Source organism: Pinus tabuliformis, chromosome J (genome assembly GCF_031772625.1).
Source record: "Pinus tabuliformis cultivar Carrire ecotype Pingquan chromosome J, CPIR1, whole genome shotgun sequence".
Taxonomy (NCBI): domain Eukaryota; kingdom Viridiplantae; phylum Streptophyta; class Pinopsida; order Pinales; family Pinaceae; genus Pinus; species Pinus tabuliformis.
Window position 1 is genome coordinate 859,721,976 of NC_142295.1, and position 24,895 is coordinate 859,746,870.

General features: G+C 38.6%; 1 protein-coding gene across 1 annotated transcript in view; it reads right to left on the minus strand.

The window, feature by feature from the left end:
• Positions 1-24,895, minus strand: part of RBL15 (RHOMBOID-like protein 15) — a 330,258-nt gene that overhangs the window by 279,468 nt on the left and 25,895 nt on the right. The window contains 1 exon segment of the mRNA XM_089378613.1: positions 17,509-17,674. Coding sequence (XP_089234739.1) covers positions 17,509-17,674 — 166 coding nt within the window.

A 24,895-nucleotide genomic window follows, 5' to 3' on the forward strand; every position in this document is an offset into this window, starting at 1 on the left:
TTCTTCCATCTCAGACTTCAACCCTCCACTTTCTCTCTCTTCTTCTGCGAAAATGTCAGACCAAAAATTATCTCCGAGTGTGTGCTCAAATTTCCAAATGAGCTCATATCATCTTCTATATACTTTCCAGAGGGGTGCGAGTAGACATGTCCATTGGGGGAGGGCCGACTTATCATGTAGACCGACTTCGCATCTAGAGGGCTTTTTGACCCAAAATTACATAATAAAAATTATTTATCCTTTTTCTTTTCAAGAGGTCCAAATAGGACTTTGACTCTTTGACTCAACAAAACCTAGAAGCATGAAAAACATTCTTATCTAATAAATTGATAATAATAAAAATTCTTTTGAGCATGAAACCCATGCTTTGAAAAATTATTTTTCTTTTTCTTTTTCTTCTTTTTCTTTTTACATAAAATACATATGGTACAATTATGAAGACTGAAACTAGTTACATCTTTCAACACAAGGAGGGTAAGATGAAGCAAGGTCGGCATTGGAGTGGAATGGTGCTTCCAATGAAAACAAGAATTTTGACCTGTTGAGCTACCTTATTATGGAGGTTGAGTTCAACAAACAATCCAAGTTCTACATTATGGTGGAAAGATTAACTATTCAACAAACATTGGACATCATCCAACGAGTGCGTCAATGGTCAAACATAAGGTTGGTGACAATACATGTTCTTCAACCTTGTTGGATACAATTCACTTCCAGTGATTGAACTAAGACCTTATAGTTTGAAGTGGGTTGCAAATGTCTTCTTTGGTCCAAAGATTTTGTTTTTGTTGTGGAACAAGCAACTCTATGCAATATGACCTTTACGAGAGAGTGTCAAATATAATCGCTAGTTAGACATATGTATAATGTACTTTTGTCATGTGATAAAGTCATAATAAATGACTTTGGTAGAGTTCATTTAATAGAGTGATGTAATCATGACTTTAAAGATATCATTGTTATGGTCATTGACTATTACGTATTCAAAAGTTACATATTGTACTCCTCCCTCTCTCTCAATATGTATGGGCATTATATCACTAAATAAAAAAGTACTCGTTTTCTCTCTTGTTAATTTTTTATAACAATGGTATGTTCTATGCTTAAACACAATTTACTTCAACGTTCCTTTAACAGCCCAATGATAATTTCCAATTATATCCAGTAGCAATCACATTAACTTATAAACATTGACAGTAAGTGCGGATAGAACATAAAATCATATGCAAAAAACAAGCCAAGGCAAGAGGACACAAGATGTGGTGGATGCCAGAGACAAACCCCAATGTGGGGAAACCCTTTGATCAAATCTTCTTATTATTCTTCAATAGTTCAGCAAAGAGAGAGAGTACAAATATCATAAGTACAAGCCCAAAACAGATCTACCAAATGAGCAGTCAATGCAGCCCTAACCAAAAAGTCAACGGTGGTCAAAGATGCCCCAAAACGTCCTCCAAGCAGCTTGGTCCACAGCAGTCCGATTCGGCCTTCCAAGGGAGGCAAAGTCAACCCAAAAATAGTTCGGTCAACCCAATCAAACGTTGTAATTTTTGCGGTCAAGCTGAAGTCAAACCCATCAAACTATCCCAATCACCTCGAAAATCGTGTCAATCAATGCGGCCTTCAAAAATCGGAATTATGCCCTTAAGATCGAAGTCAACACTTGGTCAAACAGTCTTGGTCAACGTTGAATTGTTTCCTGAAATTTTCGACCAGCAGACTAACCCAGAAAATCATCCTTCTCTCACATGTGCAAAGTAGGAGGAGGTTGCCTCCAAGTTGTACGAACCAATCAAGAGAGGATAGAGAGAGATATGTGATTAGATGAGCAATGTCCAAATGAGAGAGAGGTCATTCATATTTATACACTTCGTTGAGGGTGAGGAGACACATACATTGGACTTATGAACCTACATTTGACTGGGGCCGACCTTGACAATTTGTGCATGAGAAAGAATAAATTCAAAATTCCATTTCTGCTTGTCAGAATGAGATGATCTTTATATCAAAATTGGACCTTTCAAAAATAGGAATCCAATGCAATAATCATCTCCATCATATGAGTTGTCCTAAGGTGGAAGTTGGCCCTAGTTTCCAATTTTAACACTCCCTCTCAACTAGGGAGAATTCCACCTGCGAATCCATCATCGTGCCAACTTGTCATCCTGAACCATCATGCCATCACTGCCCTGCTCTGCTCTACTCTATTGAACCATGAAGTAATAATGAAGAAGAAGTGATCAAGAGTGTATCATACCACTCTCCACTAACTAAAGTCAATCCTTGATCCCATATCAAGTTGTTAAACACCATGCATCCTAGTCATAGGGAGTACAGCAGTACACAATGCATCTATCAATAGTGCTATATCCCTAACCAGCTTTTCCCAATTCATTGGCCAGATGAGAGGTACTTCCCATGAGTCTCGAACTCTATGGGTAGGATGTGTGTCGGGGCATCAGCAGGAGAAGGTGAAACACTCGTCCTGCTCATATGCTATAGGAGAAGGTGAACCACACATCCTATGCATATGTCAATCGTAGGGGAAGGTGAACCACTCATCCTATGCATATGCCAATCGTAGGGGAAGGTGAACCACTCACCCTACATACATGTGTCCGGGTAGGGGAAGGTGAACCACTCACCCTACACACAAGTCAACCATAATAGGGTATCACAGAGGAAGGTGAACCCCTCACCTTGTATCCAGCACACCGCTAGGGGAAGGTGAACTACTCACCTTGTATCTAGCACACCACTAGGGGAAGGTGAACCACTCACCTTGTATCTAGCACACCACTAGGGGAAGGTGAACCACTCACCCTATGGTCGCTCATAGCTAGCTCCAAGAAGCACCCCACGCCCCAGAAGCTCTCAAAGCTCTATGTCCATTTCATACGGGACCCTCATAAGAGGGTCGTTCCACAACTCCAGGAGTCCCTCGGAAGGTTAAGAATTTGACCTTCCCGAGAGGCTTCGTGAGAATGTCTACAACCTGCTCATCTGTCCTGATGTGTTGGAGCCTAACTACTCCCCATTGTACCATATCCCAGATAAAATGGTACCTGATATCAATGTGCTTGGAGCGGTCGCGAAACACGGGATTATCTGATAGATGAATCCCACTCTGGTTGTTGCAGAAGATCATGGTGGTACCTATCACATGCTCAAATAGCTCACTGAAGAGCTTCCTCAACCAAACAACTTCACAACAAGCCATACTTGCAGCAATGTATTCGGCCTCGGCGATGCTTAGTGTAACCGATTTTTGCTTCCTACTCATCCAAGATATAGAGGCAGATCCCAAATAGAAGTAGCATCCAGACCTACACTTATCCACCACACTGCCAGACCAGTCAGCATCCATACATCCATATAGTCTCAAATACCTGGCAATGTATCTCAATCCATAGTGGATTGTGCCCCATAGATATCTCAAGAGATTCTTGGCAACAATCCAATGAATGTGATGAGGCTCAACCATATATTGACTCAACGTGTTCACAACGAAGCATATGTCAAGACGGGAGTTGACCAAGAACATCAGTGCCCCCACAAGTTGACGATACTCAGTAGGGTTTGCCAATCCGGGCCCAGCAACACTTCCACATAGCTTCTTAAAGTTGAGTTCCATCGGAGTAGTCACGAACTTGCAGTCCACCATCCCACATCTCTCAAGTAGCTTCACAATATATTTTCCTTGAGAAAGGAAAATCTCACCTGGCTTTTGCCAGACCTCCAACCCTAGGAAATAATGCATCAGTCCTAGGTCCTTCATCTCGAACTCGGAAGCCAACTCCCTCTTGCATTGATGAATGAGAGGGTCATCACCTATCAGAAAGAGATCATCCACATAAAGGACCAGAATGAGAGGTTTGTCCTTTTCAACCTTGAAGTATAGGTTCGGGTCAGCATCGCTTCTTGTAAATCCCAGCTTCATAAGATAGCTATCGATCCTCTCATACCAAGCCCTAGGGGCTTGCTTCAACCCATAGAGGGATTTCTTCAACCTGCATACATGTGTCTCATGATCTTGAACCTCGAACCCCTCGGGTTGTTCCACATACACTTCCTCTTTAAGTGAACCATGCAAGAAGGAAGTTTTGACATCCATCTGGTGAAGGTTCCATGCATGCAAGGCAGCAAGGGCTATGATCGAACGGATGGTGGTATATCAGGCAACAAGTGCAGATATCTCATCGTAGTCTACTCCTTCCTTTTGAGAGAAGCCTCGAGCTACAAATTTGGCCTTGAGTTTCTCAACACTCCCATCAACTCCACGTTTGATCTTGTAGAACCATTTTGAAGTGATCACAAACTTATCCTTGCGTGTAAGAACCACATCCCAAACATCATTCTTCATGATCGACTCATACTCCTCATTCATCGCATCCTTCCAAACTTGTTCCTTCACGGCTTCTTCGAATGTACAAGGCTCAAATTGTACAATGGTAATCATGGCAGCTAAGTACCCTTGTTACCTATTCAGCTTCTTTCTTTCACAAAATGTCCCCCTCGGTGTAATGTGTTTCTCGGCATCTTTAAGAGTATCTTTGAGCCATAAAGGCCTTTTCCTTGAAGTAGAGGGCTCACTAGCAAGTGAATCAATGGGATCCATCAAACCTTCAACATCGAGCATCGGTTCGTCGGACGGAGATTCATCCTGCTTTTTTGCATCAGCATCATCATTGGCCTTCCTAGAAATAGGAAGATCTCAAATCTTTCTAAGAACAGAATCTTCATCGAAAGTGACATCATGACTTAATTCCACTTCCCTTTGACCAGGCACATAGATTCTATATGCCTTCGAAGTTTCACTGTAGCCCACAAACGTTCATTTCTTCCCAGATGCATCTAGTTTGTTTGTTTCTCTTTCGGCACATGAAAATATATGGGACAACCAAAAATTCTAAAATGAGAAACATCAGGTTTCTTACCGATGAATACTTCTTCGGGTGTCTTGAAGTCCAAAGCTTGATGTGGGCATCTGTTTTGAACATACACAGTGGTGTTGGAAACTTCTCCCCTTAAGAAGTTCGGTAGACCTTGGTCATGAAGCATGGCACGAGTGGCTTCTATGATAGTACGATTCTTCCTTTCGACAACACCATTCTGTTCAGGACGTATATGCAATAGTGGTCTCCCTCTTAATGCTAGTGTCTCTATAATAGTCTTTGAATTCATTTAACTCATATTTGGTCCCATTATCGGTCCTCAATATTTTGATCTTTTTCCTTATTTGATTCTTGACCAAGGCTTTGAAAGAGCGGAACCATTTGAATACTTCATCCTTCTTCTTTAAGAAATAGATCCATGTTTTGCGAGAGAATTAATCCAGAAAAATAGCATAGTACAAATATCCACCCAAAGATGTCACGAGCAAAATACCTGATAGATCAGAATGGACCAATTGAAGAATATTAATGGTTTGAGTCTCACTTGGGGGGAATGGTACCCTTGTATGCTTTCCAGCATCACATCCCTGACAAACACCTTCATGGTTTAAGTTGAATTCGGACATTCCTGTGACCATCTTCCTTACATCGGGTAAGGCTTTGAAATGAAGGTGAGCAAATCTCCAGTGCCATAATTTGGACTGAAGAAAAGCATCACAAGTCATTGCTCCCAATAGATTTCCTCCAACCTGATAAAGACCTTCAACCCTGAATCCTAAAGTGAATGCATCTCTTGGATTCCTTTGCCAAAGACGAACCTTCCCATCAATTAATGACACCTTAAAACCTTTGTCTTCCATCGCAAAAATAGAAACCAAGTTCTTTTTCAAGTCAGGAACATATAACACTTCTTGTACGTGAAGGGTTTGACCTTGATTTAAGTGAAGAGTAATGGTCCCAATTCTATTCACGGGATAAGTGGCATTATCCCCAAGTATAATTCTCCATATTAGTCTTCTTTTCAACCAAGTTAGAGAGGGTTTCCTTGCACCCAGTGAAGTGCCTTGAGGCACCACTATTAATCAACCAATGATCCAATGTATCCGGAGGAGAGATGGTGGTGAGGGCCGAAATAAGATAAAAATATTTTTGCTTTACAACATTAACTTCTTCATACTTGGAGTTCCTCGACTTCTTGGGAGGACGACCATTTTCATTTCGAGCAGTGGGAGCATTCCTCTTTCCTTTGTTGTTGAACCTGTTGTTCCTTTGATTGCCATTGCCCTTAAATTTGTTGTTATTGTTGCCATCATCTCTTGGTGTATCCTTCTTGTGAGGACACTCTCCAGCGAAGTGGCCAAACCTGTTACAATTGAAGCACCTTCAATTTCTTCCTTCTTTAAATCCTGACTCGAACTCTTGTCCTTGATTCCATGGACCAGCATTGTTCCTTCTCTTAGAATGAACGGAGAAGGCAGTAGGATTGTTTCCATTGGAAGGCTTGTCTCTTTCCATCATCCTTATTTCTTTTTGAGTGCATCTGGCAAAGAGTTCATCAAATCCCTGAATCCTGTCATTATTGAGAATGGTGGTGTTTAACACATCTCAATCTCTTGTAAGGCCCCCAAGTGCAATAAGGGAGTGTTTCTGGTCACCAGTGATTTCAACAATAGATAGGAGATCATTCTTGATCTCGATAATCCTCATGAAATAGGATTGGATGGATTCTCATCTATCCATCTTTATATCTTTCAGCTTGTTCTTGATAAGAGAATTTGATTTGCATTGTTTACTTTGAACATTCCAACCCGCTTGTCATACATCTCCGTAGATGTTTCCAAATCAGAAATATAGGCAACCAAAGGCTATGAATGTTATCAACAATAATTTTCTTAGCTTTAACCTCACCTTTCTTGTACTTTGCTTGTGCAGCTGTGGATGCATTTGAAGGAGGCTCTGCTATTCTTCTTTTGACATAGTCCATGGCATCATTTTCTTCCAAAGTCAAATCCAAAGTCATCTTCCATGCATGATAGTTGGACTTGTCCTTAAGCTTGTCCTCGGATTTGAAGAAAGATGTAGTCATCATTGGGACTAATTCCAAGTCACTGTCCAACAGCTTCTCTTAGTGATTGCTTTGCTTCACTCTTGCTTGGACTTCGTTGTTGGGTCCCTATAATACTAGTGATTACCCCATTACTATTGTAGTTATACCCCTTATTTATATTGATGTACCCATGTAATGCCCATATTGTTACTATTGTGCCACATAGAAGCCCACTATTGTTATTGTTGTGCCCCACAATATTATTGTTATGTAGGCTTTGATTGTATTGGGACCACTTAGACTCCTATATATAGAAAGGAGGTATTTTCATTTGTATCATCCAAGAATTGTTCATTTATGTAATGTAAAGGAGGTTGCCCCCTCGAAGAGGCTGAATTCTAAGGCGTGGATCTCTCTTTTCTATCTTTTTGTGAGCTGGTTTCATAACATTTGGTATCAGAGCTTTGCATTCTAGGGTTTCGCTGCTACAAACAGGTCATCGTGGCATTTTCGCTATAACTTTTTTTCTGTGACGTTTCAGAAGTCGCAAAAAAAACCCATTTGAGAAGAAATCGCGCTGAACCTTGGGTCCAAATTTCAGATCTTTTCGCGCGATATTTTCAGAGATATGATCTCAGGAATTTGGTCTTTTTGCAGACTCCTGAATTACACTCAAAACAGGTGACCTAGGGAAAATCGTCATAACTTTCTTTCTGAGCATCGGATTGAAATTTCGTAAGAAGTTACAGAAAGAGGACCAACTGTAGTTTTCTTTTATATATTTTTCAGAGTTAAAGGTTGAAACAATGACACGTGGCACTTCATACAAGTTCGCTCTACTGAACCAGTCTATAATTAGGTCACTGCGGGAGATTGTGCATAACTCTTTCTTGGAGAATCCAAATTGGTTCAGACTAGTGGCATTGGAAAGAGGACACAGAAAGCTACTACAGATCACAATTTCAGAACTGGATGATTCGAAATTACAGAGGTACATCAGATTCAATATCAAGCTTCTACAAAGTAAAAAAAGGTGTGTAGTTTTTATTTTTTATTTTTGCATAAGCTTGGTTTGAAGGAATTCAAAGGGCCTAGTAAAGCATTATTATCGGTAACTGATGCCCCGAGGAAAGAAAATGCAAACGCCTAGTAAGGAACCTGAAAGCTCTAGCATGACTCATGAAGAAGAGGAAGAAATGCTACATGATATATCAAAATTACAAGAACAAATGCAACAAATGTCACGCTCACAAAAGCTAACAGATGCTAAGATAAAGGGCATGGAAGCTAAGATGGACGATTTGAAGACTGATTTGAAGATAGATTTGAAGAAAGACATGGCAAGTTTGAAGACAGACATGGCAGATTTGAAGACAGATTTGACAAATATTCTACAAGAGATACTTACTAATGGTGAAAAGGTTGTCAAGGAAACTCATGATGTGAACAAAAGTAATGTTAATCATGATTCCATAGATTCTAATGTTGGATCGAAGACCCACCATATTCCAAAAATCGATATGAGGAAGTTTGATGGGAAGGATCCCGCCACATGGATATTACAGATGGAGCAGTTCTTCGATCTCAATAATGTGCAAAGCACACAAAAGGTACGTATGGCAACTTTATATTTGGAACCAAATCAATTTGTATGGTATCAATGGCTGTGCTCTCGTAAACAATTTATCACTTGGGCAATTTTTACGGAAGAATTGATAGCACATTATGACGATACAAAAAGCAACACTTTTTTTAGCCAATTGATAAGTCTCAAACAAAAGGGTTCAATAATGGAGCACATTGAGGAGTTCCAAAAATTGAACATAAGGGTAAAAGATATTCCAGAGCAGCATAGGATTGATGTGTTCATAGGGTCTTTAAAGGATAATATCCAACATGATGTTCGCCTTTGGGAACCTGATTCATTAGAGAAGGCATTCAGGTTATCAAGAAAAATGGAAAGCAAAATTATGGCAACTAGGAAGCATACCATTCACAACTATAAAGATGGAAGTGTTGTTGCCCATAGTCTTCCACAACCTACAAGGTTGACACCACAACAATTGGAAAAAAAAAGAGCAAAAGGGCTTTGTTACAATTGTGATGGCAAATACACAAGGGGTCATAAGTGTGGTGAGAAGAAATTATTCTACATAGATTGTGAAGAGGAAGAAGAAAAGGAGCAAGAAAGGTCAAAAGAAGAAGATATACTCCAAGAACAAAGCCTAGATGAAGAACAAATAAATCCAACCATATCTTGTAATGCATTGGCAGGAATTACCACTCCTCAAACCATCAAGATAGTAGGACAAATCAAGAAGAAAAAGGTGATAGTGTTGATTGATTCAGGAAGCACCCACAACTTTATTCATTGTAGGGTAGCAAAAGAATTGAATTGCTTCCTATATCCAGCACCAGAGTGTCAAGTGATGATTGCAAATGGAGGAACAATAAATTGCTCTGGAAAGTGCCATAATATCAAGCTATCCATGGGAGAATATGTATTGACTAGCCCAATGCTTTCCATTCCAATGGGAGGTGCTGATGTTGTACTAGGAGTCCAATGGCTACAATCCTTGGGTACAATAGCTTTTAATTTTCAAGAACTTTTCATGAAATTTTCTGTGGAAGAAAAGGAAGTTGAATTAAGGGGTATTGCAGGGAAACCAGGAAAGATAATCAACTCTAATGGTATGACAAAGCTTCTAAAAAAGGAGCAAAGGGGTGTAATTGCACAATTATGTTCGCTAGATGTTTCCACATTAGAATCATCTATTTCTCCAGATCTCCAAAAAGTCCTGGACAATCATTCCAAGGTATTTGAGACTCCCAAAGGTCTCCCACCTATGCGTGATCATGATCATGCTATTCATCTGATTCCAGGAAGTGTTCCTCCAAACATCAGGCCGTACAGATATCCCTATGTCCAAAAAAGTGAAATTGAACGTATGGTTGCAGAAATGCTAGAGGCGGGTATAATTCAACCGAGTCAAAGTTCTTTCTCTGCTCCAGTAGTATTGGTGCACGAGAAGGATGGATCATGGCGCATGTGTCCGGATTATAGGGAGCTCAACAAGCTCACTATTAAAGATAAGTTCCCCATTCGTGTCATTGATGAATTACTGGATGAATTGCATGGATCAATTTACTTCACCAAGTTGGATCTTCGTTCAGGATATCATCAAATCAGAATGAAGATTGAAGACATTCCGAAAACGGCATTTAGAAGTCATGAGGGTCATTATGAATTTTTGGTCATGCCTTTTGGCCTTACCAATGCACCTTCAACATTTCAAGGTTTGATGAGTTCAATTTTCAAACCATTCCTTAGAAAATTTGTGTTAGTATTTTTTGATGATATACTTATCTACAGCAAGTCTTGGAAGGATCATGTTGAACATGTCGACAGGGTGCTACAACTATTGGAAGAGAAACAATTATATGCCAAAAGATCCAAATGTTTCTTTGGAGTCCAGGAGGTGGAATATTTGGGTCATATTGTATCTCATGAAGGAGTTAAGGTAGACCCTACCAAAATTAAAGCCATTAAGGAATGGAAAATCCCCACATCCATAAAGCATTTGCGTGGATTTCTTGGGTTGACAGGGTATTATCGCAAGTTTGTTAAGAATTATGGGAGAATAGCAGCACCTCTAACGACATTATTGAAGAAAGATGCATTTTCATGGACTCCGGAAGCAACAAAGGCCTTTGAACATCTTAAAGAGGCAATGTGCCAAGCACCGGTCTTAGCTACACCGGACTTCACAAAAACCTTTACTGTGGAATGTGATGCTTCAGGAAATGGAATTGGTGCTGTTCTAATGCAAGATGAAAGACCCATTGCTTTTGAAAGTCGTCCAATCAAGGGAAAGTTTCTAAGCAAAGCTATTTATGAGAAGGAAATGTTGGCAATACTCCATGCACTTAAGAAATGGCGACCCTACCTAATGGGAAGACACTTCAAGGTAAAAACAGATCATGATAGCCTTAAATACTTTTTAGAACAAAGATTATCCTCTGAAGAGCAACAAAAGTGGGTCACAAAGATGTTGGGTTATGACTTTGAAATCATCTACAAAAAAGGGAAGCAAAATGTGGTGGCAGATGCACTCTCAAGGAAGGATGAGGATGTGGAAGCATTGTTGTGCGCTATTTCTATCATCCAACCAGATTGGATAAATGAAGCAAGGGAGGAATGGAAGAATGACGAAGAAGTGTGGGCACTTATTCGAAAGCTACAACAGGATTCCAGTACGTCTGATACATTTAGCTGGAAAAATGATTCGTTATGGTACAAAGATCGCTTATACCTCTGTAAGAATTCCCAACTAAAACAAAAGATTCTTATGGAATTGCACACTTCTCCCTTAGGAGGGCACTCAGGATTTTTAAAAACTTACCACAGGGTTAAGAAGGAATTTTTTTGGGATGGCCTTAAATCAGATATTCAAAAGTTTGTGGCAGAATGTTTGGTTTGCCAACAAAATAAAGTTGAAACAATTAAGACACCGGGTCTATTACAACCTTTACCCATTCCAAGCCAACGTTGGGAGGAGGTATCAATGGATTTTATCACAGGTTTACCCAAGTCTGAGGGAAAGAGTGTCATCATGGTGGTGGTTGACAGACTTACCAAGTATGCACACTTTTGTGCATTATCACATCCATTTAAAGCGAGTACAGTTTCTACTGCATTTATGGAAACAATTCAAAAGCTACATGGAAACCCAAAGATTATTGTAAGTGACAGAGATCCCATTTTCACTGGAAATTTTTGGACAGAATTATTTTCTTGTCTTGGTACTCAGTTAGCTCATAGCTCATCTTATCATCCTCAAACTGATGGGCAAACTGAGATAGTAAACAAATGTTTGGAAGGATATCTTTGTTGCTTTGTATCTGATAAACAGACACAATGGGTCAAATGGTTGCCTCTAGCTGAATGGTGGTATAACACTTCCTTTCATACAGCAACAAAAATGACCCCATTTATGGCACTTTATGGGTATCAACCACCATCCATCACATCATATTTAAGAGAAAATTCTAAGGTTCAGGCAGTGGAACATCACATCGAACATCAACAACAAGTCCTCCAACTCTTAAAGGATAACCTTGTGTTGGCACAGAATAGAATGAAACAACAGGCAGATCAGCATCGCAGTGAAAGAAGTTTTGATGTAGGTGATTGGGTATTCCTACGGCTACAACCATATAAGCAAATGTCCCTCAAGCAAGCTAAGAAGGATAATAAATTATCACCAAAGTATTATGGTCCGTACAAGGTGTTGCAAAAGATTGGTACTATGGCATACAAATTGGAGCTTCCTGCAGCTTCTCGATTGCACCCAGTTTTCCATGTTTCATGCTTAAAGAAGGTTATAGGCGACAAGCTCCCAGTTCAAACAATATTGCCAGAACTTGACGAAGAAGGAAAAATTATATTGGAACCGGAAGCAGTTATAGAAACAAGAACTCGACAGCTACGAAATCGATCAATTTCAGAGTACCTTATCAAGTGGAAGAACTTATCCGCTGAAGATTCCACATGGGAGGATGAGAATTTTATGCAGAAGTATCCTAAACTACTCAAGCGTTGAGGACAACACTTTTTTGAAGGAGAGGGGCATGTTGGGTCCCTATAATACTAGTGATTACCCCATTACTATTGTAGTTATACCCCTTATTTATATTGATGTACCCATGTAGTGCCCATATTGTTACTATTGTGCCACATAGAAGCCCACTATTGTTATTGTTGTGCCCCACAATATTATTGTTATGTAGGCTTTGATTGTATTGGGACCACTTAGACTCCTATATATAGAAAGGAGGTATTTTCTTTTGTATCATCCAAGAATTGTTCATTTATGTAATGTAAAGGAGGTTGCCCCCTCGAAGAGGCTGAATTCTAAGGCATGGATCTCTCTTTTCTATCTTTTTGTGAGCTGGTTTCATAACATTCGTCTTCACCTGAGCTCTAATACCATGTTAATTTTTTATAACAATGGTATATTCTATGCTTAAGCACAATTTACTTCAATATTCCTTTAGCAGCCCAATGACAATTTCCAATTATATCCAGTAGTAATCACATTAACTTATAAACATTGACAGTTAGTGCAAATAGAACATAAAATCATATGCAGAAAACAAGCTGAGACAAGAGGACATAAGATGTGGCGAACACCGGGGACAAACCCCAATGTGGAGAAACCCTTTGATCAAATCTTCTTATTATTCTTCAATAGTTCAGCAGATAGAGAGAGAGTACAAATATCACAAGTACAAGCCCAAAACAGATCTGCCAAATCAGTAGTCAATGCAGCCCTAACCAGAAAGTCAACGGTGGTCAAAGCTGCCCCAAAACATCCTCCAAGCAGCTCAGTCAACAACAATCCAATTCGGCCTTCCAAGAGAGTCAAATTCAGCCCAAAAATAGTTCAGTCAACCTAGTCAAATGTTGCTGTAATTTCTGCGGTCAAAGGCTAAAGTCAATGTTGAAGGCAAATCAGTCAAACAAACCCAATCACCTCGAAAATCGAGCCAATTAATGGAACCTTCAACAATCAAAATTTTGCCCTCGAGATAGAAGTCAACGTTTGGTCAAACAATTCTGGTCAACGCTGACTTCTTTCCTGAAATTTTCGGCCAGCAGACTAGCCCAAAAAATTATCCTTCTCTCACACATGTGAAGTAGGAAGAGGCTGCCTCCAAGTTGTACGAACCAATCAAGAGGAGAGAGAGAGATATGTGATGAGACGAGTGATGTCCAAATGAGAGAGAGGTCACTCCTATTTATACACTTCGTTGAGGGTGAGGAGAAACATCCATTCGGCTTATGAGCCTACATTTCACTGAGGCCGACCTTGACAATTTGTGCATGAAAAAGAATAAATTCAAAATTACATTTCTTCTTGCCAGAATGAGATGATTTTTATATCAAAATTGGACCTCTTGAAAAAAGGAATCCAATGTAATATCATCTCCATCATATGAGTTGTCCTAAGGTGGAAGTTGGCCCTAGTTGCCAATTTTAACATCTCTCTTATTCTTATGTGTATTCTTGTCTACATTTTATGTGTCTAAATCTAAGAAGGGCCTACATTTGAAGCACAAAAGGATTGAATAAGTGCTTGAGATGATGTTTAGCAAACTATAAAAACTCATCTCCAAGATGATTTACTTTACACTCCAAGATAATTTCCTCGTTTCCTTGAGATCATAAGGACACTAGTCACGTAGATTTGGAATTTTTTACAGCCAACCATAAGGGAATTAATCACCTAGACTTGGCATTGTTACAACCTTTTCTTTCCTATGCTTTCACACTCCCACTCTCCTATATTTACTTTGGAGTTTGGATGTGCTTTTGAGTCCCATTGACCTATTTTTGCGATCATTCATTAGACATTAATACAATCATCTTATCTTATCCATATAACCCTCCCAAACCATTACGTGTATCATTTCTTCCCTAAAACACATAAATTTGAGTTAAGGAGGTTAAAGTTAAATTTTTGTGATCAAGATTTCAAAGGTAGATACAGCCTTGACTCTTTCATGTCTAAATGGTGATGACATGATTTATCATTGTATTGCATTTTGATTTGGATATTGATTATTTTACGAAAAGAAATACAAGAATTCTCCTATTTTGAATACCGATTTCCAAATTGTATTACTACCAATTGGATCATGGATATTGTTTCTTTAATTGTATATATTTGGAATTGATTATGCATTTAAAAACCTCTACTAATTCTTAGATCTTGAATCTTAGTATCTTTTACATATTTAATATCTGTGGTTGGGTCCCCTATGTCAAGGACTATGACATACCCCAAAATTTATGGGGTATATGCACACATCTCTGAGATGCATCTCTGAAACTTGGTGGAACATTGCTTGATTTTCATGTTTAGGATGAAGGTTGGGAACTAGTTCAAAAGAGGAATCATGAGATAATGAAACAAAAAGGTTCAGTAAATATTTGCCCACATAACAGCACCCTTTAGTAGGTTGTTGACCCATCATGTTAGCGTTGTATAGTTGTTTGTGCATGTATCGCAATTTTGCTATAGGCGAACAATTTAATCTTCAATTTTCTAGTCACAAAGAGAATGGCATCTAAATCAATGTTGCAAGACCGCTCCCAACCTTAAAACCGCGCCATGAGAGAGAGCACACTCCCAAAATCCAAGAGCACACTCCAAACCTTTTGGGCACATTGTAACAATTTGGGAGCATGGCGCTCCCAAGGATGCTCCCAGAGCCAGGGCGTGTGCTCCCAATGCGCTCACTAGACGTCCTAATGGTAATGTTAAATTCTTAAAGTAAAAGTTTACTTTTACTTAAATTTCTAACATTACCATTAAATGTTTCAAGATGTTTGAGAGTCGTTCTAACCTCATCCAACTTCATATGGAGAAAATAGAATTTCATATCCCATTCAAAATTCCGCAAACTTAATAAGATTTTAGAATTTCAGGACTGATGGGATTGTGGCATTTTATTGGATTCCATCGCGTATGAGAGTATGTGATTGGCATTTAATCAAGAGCAACAAGCCCTATATGTACCCCAGTGTTGGTGGTTTGATCGTTTAACTCCTTTGTCATGGCCTTAGCAAAAATGTACCCTTCACTCAAGCCAAAATCATTGATCAAGCATGTTAAGCATTTTCTACCATATTTTAAGGCTTAGATTAAGTAGTTTCATCAAAATTGGGTGGTGTCCATTGATGTCCATAGAGAATCATGGTAGAGCCAAAGGCAAGACAAGAGGAAAAGAATGAAGCATGATATTAATAATGAGAATCACGATATAAGCAATGGTGGAACATTGAATGCGAAGGGGTGGTGGAACATGCATGGCGATGCTACCCCACAGCTACAACACTTGGTAACATGGATGCTTTCACAATTGGTGAACACTTCTTCTGTAGAGAGGTGTTTAGCAATTAGCTTAGTTTATTGTTTTGAACCCTTCAGTTTTCATATTTTGGTCTGTAGATAACCTATTTTATAAACATAACTATTTGGTCATGTTATTGTTGATAGTTGCTAGATAACCTATTTCATTCCATAAGTTAATGGTCTACTTTCTATTATATGGCTTAAAAATTTGTATGTTTGTTTGTAATTGATAGAATCTAGATTCTATATGGTTGATGCTTGAATGATTAATCATTAATGTACTATGGATGCCATTTCTATCTTTATTGATGTACAAATATGCATGTTTTCATATATTCTGCAACTAATTTGGCATTCTAGTTGTTTTTTTCAATACAAATGCAATTTATATATATATATATATATGATAGACACTCCGCTTCCAAGGATTCTTGGAAAATGAAACTCCCACTCCATGCAACCTTGATCTGAATGCTGCAAGTGAGCCACAGAGCTACTCAAACAGGATCAAAAGACCTGGCTGAACTTGAACCACGAAGCATTCAGCCTGCCCAAACAAGTTCAGTTGTCACTTTTGTGCTCACTTTGAATTTGGAAAATTGAAGATCTAGCAAATCTGGAGTTAGAACTGCAATCTTGTAATCTTGGCACTGAATGTGACAGCTCCTAAAGATTTTGAGGATAGTTTTAACTTTTGAATATAAATGTTTCTATGTAATAGTTATTGTGATTTGTTATTGCTTTTTGGCAATATAAATATTTATCATGCTGTGGTGTGTACAATTCATGTTGTACCATTGATATGAAGCACGCTTTTGGAACATTCTTCTCAAATTCAGAATCTTGGCTTGGAGACATGCCATGTTTTAGTGTAGTGCAGTTGTTTGTCTATATATTGCAGTTGCGCTAGGTGCACATTTTAATTTTCAATTTTCCAGTCAAAAAGAGAATGACGTCTGAGTGCTTCAGGTGAGCCACAGTGCTACTCAAACAGGATCATAATACTTGGCTGAACTTGAACCACGAAGCATTCAAGCCTGCCTAAACAAGTTCAGTTGTCACTTCTGTGAACGCTTTGAATTTGAAAAAAATGAAGATCTGGCAAATCTGGAGTTAAAACTACAATCTTGTAATCTTGGCATTGAATGTGACAGTTCCTAGGGATTGTGAGGATGGTTTTGAATATAAATGTTTCCATGTAATATTTATTGTGATTTGGTATTGCTTTATGGCAATATAAATATTTATCATGAGGTGGTGTGCACAATTTATGTTGTACCATTGACATAATGCATGCATTTCAAACCTTCTCAAATTTAGAACCTCATCTTGCAGACACGCCATTGTTTTTGAGCATGAAAACTAGGCATCCAATTGCACTGTCAAATAGCATGTATATTTTTTCCTATTTATCAAACTTATCATTTCCCAACAAAAAAGGCAATTGTTTAAAGCATAGCTCAATAAATACCACTTTCCACTTCTAAATTAAATATGTGCAGTGCAGCGGTGCTGCGCAACAAAAAATTTAAGGAATGCACAAACCTACTAGATTCAAAATTTCAAGGTAGCCTACAGGGTCTTAGTTTCCTATATGCAGTATCATAAACGCCAATAAAAATCAATGGGAACAGAAAAGACATACCTTGCAATCGCAAAACTAACTGTGCTGGCCAGAAACAGATCTCATAAAAGGAATCATATCCAACCAGCAGGCATATCAAGTAAATAATACCACAAACAGCCACCAATCCAGATGTGATAAATGGAACTCCCGCCCACCACTGTCCAACTCTGGTGGACCAACTGGCCTGCAATATTTAAAGACGAGATATAAAGCATTATACCACTCAAAACTCCTAAAGAAAGAAGGAACTGCGATAAAATCAAAACACTCAAGAAGGTGATGAAGGTTAAGCAAGAAACTTGAGAGTTAAGATCTTCCATCAGAGAAAAAGGCCCTTTGCAATGTAATCAAGAGTTGGTTGTGTTAAAATTTGGGTACCAAAGGACAAGTGGTTCCCTAAGGCTTTGATCTTTGGCCTAGGGAAAAGCGTCCAAATTTATTTGTACTTTTCTCCTAAAGTGACTTTTTAAGTAGTAAAGTCAGTTTAATTTAAAAGTGATTTTATAAGTAGTAAAGTTACATTCTAATTTAAAAGTGACTTTATAAGTGGTAAAGTTACATTTTAATTTAAAGGTGACTTTATTAAACTCAATGAAGAATTAGAAAGTGAAAAAGTGACTATGAAAATAAAAGGCTAAGTGGGTCTTTATTTAAGTGGGTGAGTTAAAAAATAGAAAGTGATAATTAAATGCACATTTATTTTCATCCCTAGATCTAAATGAATCTCATCCTTTGGATCTTAGAGTAACCCGAAAGGTCATTTAGAGAATAAAAGGAGAAGAGAAGAGGAAAAGATGATTCATTCTTTCATGAGCATTTGAAAGAAAGAGAAAAGAGAGCAAGGAGTAAATTTCTGAGCAGTGAGAATACATTTCAACAAATCTGGACAGCAGCGTTTATTGGCACGCATCCCAAGGCAAAACCATACAGCAAGAGAAAGGCATAGAAATAGAGGAAGAGGAACAGCAACAAGGGCACGAATTTTGAAGTAGATTTGGGCACAAATTTCAAGGCAGACGTACTGTTGAAATCCGTACAGTCTATACAGCAAGTTCTGGGCACATTTTTCGAGGCAGGCCGTACAGCATTTAATGTTGTTTTATTGCTGTAAAAATTTCTGTTTTGGCTGTTTACTGATTGGCACGATTTTCGAAGTGGAGTTCAAGCACGGAAATTGAAATAAGTTGTAACTTGTGGTTGTTGGAATTTTCACTGTGTATTTCAGTTTCTCTGTAAAAGCATTTACAGAAATAAAGCAGAGCTCTCAAACTAGTTTTCCCCAACAGTTGTCGGGGGTTTTTCCAGGGTCACATTGACCAAAAATCACTGTGTTATTTTCTGTGTGACTGTTATAATTTTGCTGTGTTTTATTTCTACAATTTCAGCAGTTGTTAAATCTCTGAATTTGTGTTTCCAGAGAAATATTGTCATTTCCAGATTTTAGAATTTTTATCATGCTTGGATTTAAAACTAAATGCATGGAGTGATAAGGAAAACTGATAACCGGAGTGGGCGTTGAAATTTCTTCAGGTTGTTGGTAGAATGAATGACAATGAGTAGAAATCTAATGAAATAAAACTTTATTAATTCCCTTGGAAGACCCAAGCAGGATGTATGGGGCATCATCAAAATGAAAAACACTTGGTACATAAGGTTTATACACCTCTATATGCTTGCCTGAGATATCCAATAAGCCAATATAAAAATTACATTGCAAATAGATATAATTTTTAAACAGTTTCATCTCTGCACATACTAGAAAGAGGATTTTTTCTATTTTCTAATAAAATAGATATACTTTATAAACAGTTTCATCTCTGGACATACAAGAAAGAGTATTTTTTCTATTTTCTAGTAACTTCTTGAAAGTTGAAAGGTTCCCTACGTTGAGCCTCTTATGCAAAGATTGTGCAAAGTTGCAAACCATTGCACTTCATCATGACTCTTCCCCTAAAAAGGCATAAAAATAATACACCTAAAATAACGAAAATTTTAAGCCTCAGTACGTGGCGTCCCTTGGAGAAATAAGAAGTGCTTACATGACATCACTTCATAGTTTTAAATTTACATATCAGCCTATGGTGTTACAAGGAGTTATATATTGTTATATGTATGCTTGCATATACATTTTAAACGTGGTTTGGAAGCTTTAACTATACTGAAAGTATTGATATTACATGAAGTTGATAGCTACAGCATCATTATGGGCATTCTTTCGTCTAAACTCCATAATCAGTCTTTGGTATAATAAAAACAATGAATACCTCCTTCACTGAGCAACTCTGCTTCATAACATGGCTATATTTCTGGGAATAAAAACAATGTATAAATAAAGATTCAAAAATGCACAAACATGACAATCCTTTGATAATTTGTGACTGGCATTAAAGTATGGTTATAAAGCATATTATTTAAATCATTAACTGTGATATGCCCCACCAGCGTTTCGTAATACACATGCAATGGTTTGAATGGTGGCAAACTAAACCATCACAAGGGCATTCACGGCATGTATATGGAACCTAGTTATGTAAAGTTACAAGGTAAGACATTTATGGCACAAATATGATATGCCAACACTACAGTAATGTTGTGCAAGCCATACACCAGGAAATATGATAGCTGGCCGCATTATGAGATTTGATGTGAGTTTAATCTGCTGCAACCAGAGGTGCGTGTTGGGATTCTCAATGGTGTGAAGGTAGTTGGCAAAAAGGCTGCCAACCTACCTTTATTTCCTTTGCAAAACGAGAAGCTCTTGTGGAGAAGCTTAACTCAGAGGCTCATTGGAACCCTAGCTTGGCGCTCGCAACTGCTGCAAGGAACCGCTAATAACCAACTCCTGGGGAAATAAAAGCTAATTGGCCACAGGTATGAGAAAAATTTAGACTTGACCTCTGCTGCTTAATGGTTCCTCACTGCAAATTTTGGGTTTGTTTAAATTTGTTAAGCATGATGCTATGAGTTAATCCTGGCTCCTTGTTTCTTTTTCATTGTTTCCCATGTTGTGTTACTGTCATACATGCAATAGATTGAGTGTCTCTGCCCCAGAACGATTTTCTTCAGTATGGAAACGATTCATTTACCGTCACGCACAGGCATGCAAGCCTTGCTGCCCTGTTACGGTTTCAAAAGCCGCCCATTGCTCCAAGATTCTTCACACGACTCTGGTCTAATTTTTATTGTTCAAAAAATATACCTCTTAGCAGAGGTGGCGACATTGTAACACAGATTCACAAAAAAAAATTATTATAACAAGTAGAGCCCCGGTCGTGGTAAAAGACAGTGTAAATTACATGGGACACAGCTATCCCTCCATCCCGCATTTTGTCTTACAGAGATGGGCACATGATCCTTTCATTTTATATGTAATACAAGGTTATATTTAGGTTGTGTTATGTCATCTTGGTTTACATCTTCGGACTGTGATATGCCACTTTACCAGCCTATCATGCAAGTTAAAAGGGGTTATTTGCCACCTCATGGGCTTCGATTTATGCATAATATGTTGAGGCCTGCTCACGACGAACTGTTAATTTTGATTTAACTTGTTCTTTTCTTAGGACGGTTACTTCAATGATCCATATAGCCCGATTTCAATTCAATTTGGATTCCATTAGCAATCACATAAGACATCATTACATTGACAGGAACTGAAGAAAGAACATAGGAGATAAATGCAGGAGACAAGTCAAGACAAGAGAACACATGAAATTGGCTCAAGCCAGGGAAAAAAGCCCAAGATGGGGAAAACCCTTTATCAATCTTCTTATTATCAATTTATCATATGTCCAGCAGAGAGAGAGATAAAAGTACAATAATTTAAATTCAAAACAGATTTGCCAATTTGATCTAACATCACAGCTTTAGATAAATCGATGGCACGCACAAAAACTGCAATCCTGGCATGAACTGGAGACATACTACTGAAGAGGGTTGATCTGGTTAGGGTTGCTTGCGAATCACTGATGTCCCTTCTAACTGCATCAGAAATCCTCCTCTTAACTTCTGCTTTGCTTGACAAGAAAGGTGCTACCCTTTGCTGACCCTTACGGCTAAACTATGACCAAATTAACTTCAGATCTGTGGCCCATCTTGAAGCACCAGTCTTCCAAAAGGTTGCGGCCTTCCTCCCTTAGTCTCTGAATCAAGATACAAAATCATGACACCCTGTATACCCTCCTGGGCCACACTACAGCTCACCGATCTGTTACACAAAGAGTTCTGACCACTGTTCCAAGGGATACACCCTCTGTCCATGCTGCAGTGTACTGCTTATGCCTGCGGTTTAGATAGAAGACTCAATACTAGGCCTCTCGGCCCTTCAAAGAGTGACTCCAACCTTGCTGTAGCTACAGCATGCTCTGTGGCCCAGAACAAAAGTTAAATAGCACTTAAAACAAGCACAGAATTGCCCACACTTACCTCAGAAATCTTCGGCCCTGCTCCTCCAAGGGATCCGCACCAAAACTGTCAAGACAATCCTCCCCAAACTCGTCTTTCTAGTCTGCCCCAGTCCTGCGTCATTTCAGCGGTAGATATCTAGACGTGATTTTCTTGTTGGACGTCTTAAATGAGGTTGGAGGATACCTCTATATATACAAATTAGTGAGCGTTAAGAGACATGACGTTTGGGCTTATGTGGAGGTGATGCCGACCTTAATAATTTGCATATGAGTGGGCATAAATTCAAAAACCCATTTCTCCTTATCCAAATTTGATGATCTTGAGGTCGATTTTGGTCCTCTCGAAAAGAGGAATTCAATGACATACTTGTCTTCTTCAAAAGACGTGCCCAAAGTGGAATTTGGCCCTAGTTGCCAATTTTAACACGAACCCCATGTGATTTTTCATGAGTCGAGCTAAATCAAAATTGGTTTCCGAGGAATGTCAAAAATGACCATTTGTTCACAGCAGGCACACTCTGCACACCATGCTAATTGCTTTACGCCTCCCACACTAAGACAGCATCCACTACCCTAAATTGCTTTCAAAATCACAGTTCAAAATGAAGGTGTCCCTTGCTAGGCAGTTTACAAAACCAATCCATGGCTTGCGAATAGTATTAGGTAAAGAATGAAAAGCCCAATCCTCAGTTCACACACAGGTGACCAAATCTGCTTGTTTAAAGTTTTATTCTCAAACACGGTAGCTTCCCCTGCCTTGTGTTGCTAATTTTTTTCATATATATGTTTACAATACTTGCCCAGTCATGTATCATGTGCTCTTCCATGAAATCCCAGCCACAATGAAGCAACAAAAGAAAAATTCTAAAAATTGTTTTCAATTTATCCAGTCACAAATATATTATGTGTTTACCACTATAGTTGCTCAGATATACCTTCTAAATATTATGTTTTCATATACACTAGCCACGCTTCGACCTGTGACGTAAACAATGAGAAATATCTCAAAATTGTTTGTCTTTATAAACACACTACAACACCATTTATATCACCCTCTGCACAGGTTCATGATGTTTTGGTAAATAGTCTACATGGGCACAAAATGTTTCATGTCTTCTGTCATCTTCATTCCAACAACAAGTTGTCCAAAACACTTTTTCTTATTACATGTATAAACAGTTTCCTCCCCCATTTAAAATATTTTCCCTTGCATGTGTTTTCAAAACACTCCAGCATTTATGTGAAACATGATTTTAGACAGTCCTTTATTTTGTTGATTACTTATTTATGCTCAAGAATTAATGGCTTCATGACAGATTTCCCTGGTCACAGTATACGATGAGTTTCTTTAGCAGAGGTTTTCAAGGCAACCGATGGGGGCAAGCTAGAAGAACAAATGTATCATGGAGAGAGAACAAAAACAAGAGAATAGATCTTCCATACAGTATACACTTTGATGCAGACTCCGGGGAGTTCAATCAATTGACTCAAACAGACCAATTATACCTCGGAGGTCCTGCCCCCCTCCTACTCTACATGCTTCATAAAATGTACCTCCCCCACATCCTAGCATCATGGAAATCCAAGAACCCCATTTACCTCAGCAGCAACCATTACAGCATGATGGTTGGGAGTTCAACCCTGCCAGGCACACATTTGGTTTCGCACATTGGCTTTATGTTTCCCATCACTCAGTTCATCCAGTTATTCTTGCTCCTCTGGTACCTTCTGCATTATCTCAGGCCACATCATTACGTGCTTATCAACCCCCTGATTCCCCTACCTATATCGCATTGGGAAAGTTTCATATGCCATCTATGCCTGCACATTCCCCCTCTGAGGCCACTTTGTCACACACACACTGTCATACCAAGAGCAAAAGGACAGCGGAGAAGAGAAATCTCCTTCCAAGACATGCATCCGGAGGTACAAGGAGAAAAAAGAAAAAATATCATCCTATATGGTTGGCCCTAGCAGACCTCTTGAGTTTACATGAGTTACTTATTTTGTCATGATCCTTACACTTTACTTTACTGGACATGTTTCAAGCTACGACACATTATCATGTTTTTGAGACAGCATATTATTTTTTGACCATATATATATTTTTGATGACATTACCACTCATGCGAGACACAAGAGTTATTTCACATATTTGTTTATATATGATGGTGGATAATGTGATGGTTCATGTGCATGATTTCTATGGTGATGGTATTTCTTGATGATGTCATATTTACGTATGTTTTGTTCCCAAGGGAGTTATAAGGATTGATGAAAATATTTTATAGACATTATCAAGGACCCCACTTACCAGTATAATTTTAATTAACTAAAAAACTCCTTCTAAAGGTCCTCTCTCGAATTGAAAACGAAACAAAGAGTTGACATAATAATGAGAATAATAAAACCAAGTAGAGGGCACAAAAAGGAAGGAGGAAAAAACAATAGTGAGGAGAGGTGTGCATAAGTTTTGAAGTCGTCATTTTCCTCTGATAAACTTATTCTTGAGTACATGGGCTTACCTGTTTTGGTGACAGCAGGAATCTTTCAAGGAGTGACATGAAGAAAGTGAGCACATCAATTTCTGATCATTTGATGGTTTCTTTTTATTTCTTGCACTATTTTGTGTTGAGAATTCAATAGGGCAATGTATAAGTTAATTCTCTTAACTTGATAACTGTTTGTATTACCCTTTTACTTATTAGCTTTGATCTTTATTATTCCAATGTGTAATACATCAAACAGCTATCAAAACAGTAAGAACAGTGACACCGTATATAGGATGCAAGCCAGGGCCAAAACCCCTCCTCTTGAGGGGAAAACCCGAAAATCTCTTCTTATCTTTCAAATATTTCAATTGACAAATACCCTGACCTAGACACAGACAAATACCCTCCAAGATCAAGTCTTCCTCGGCCTCCAGCTGCAATATCTTCGACCTCCCAATAAATCCGAAATTTTGTTGCCCAACAACTACAGCGTCCTCTCTAGGAGAC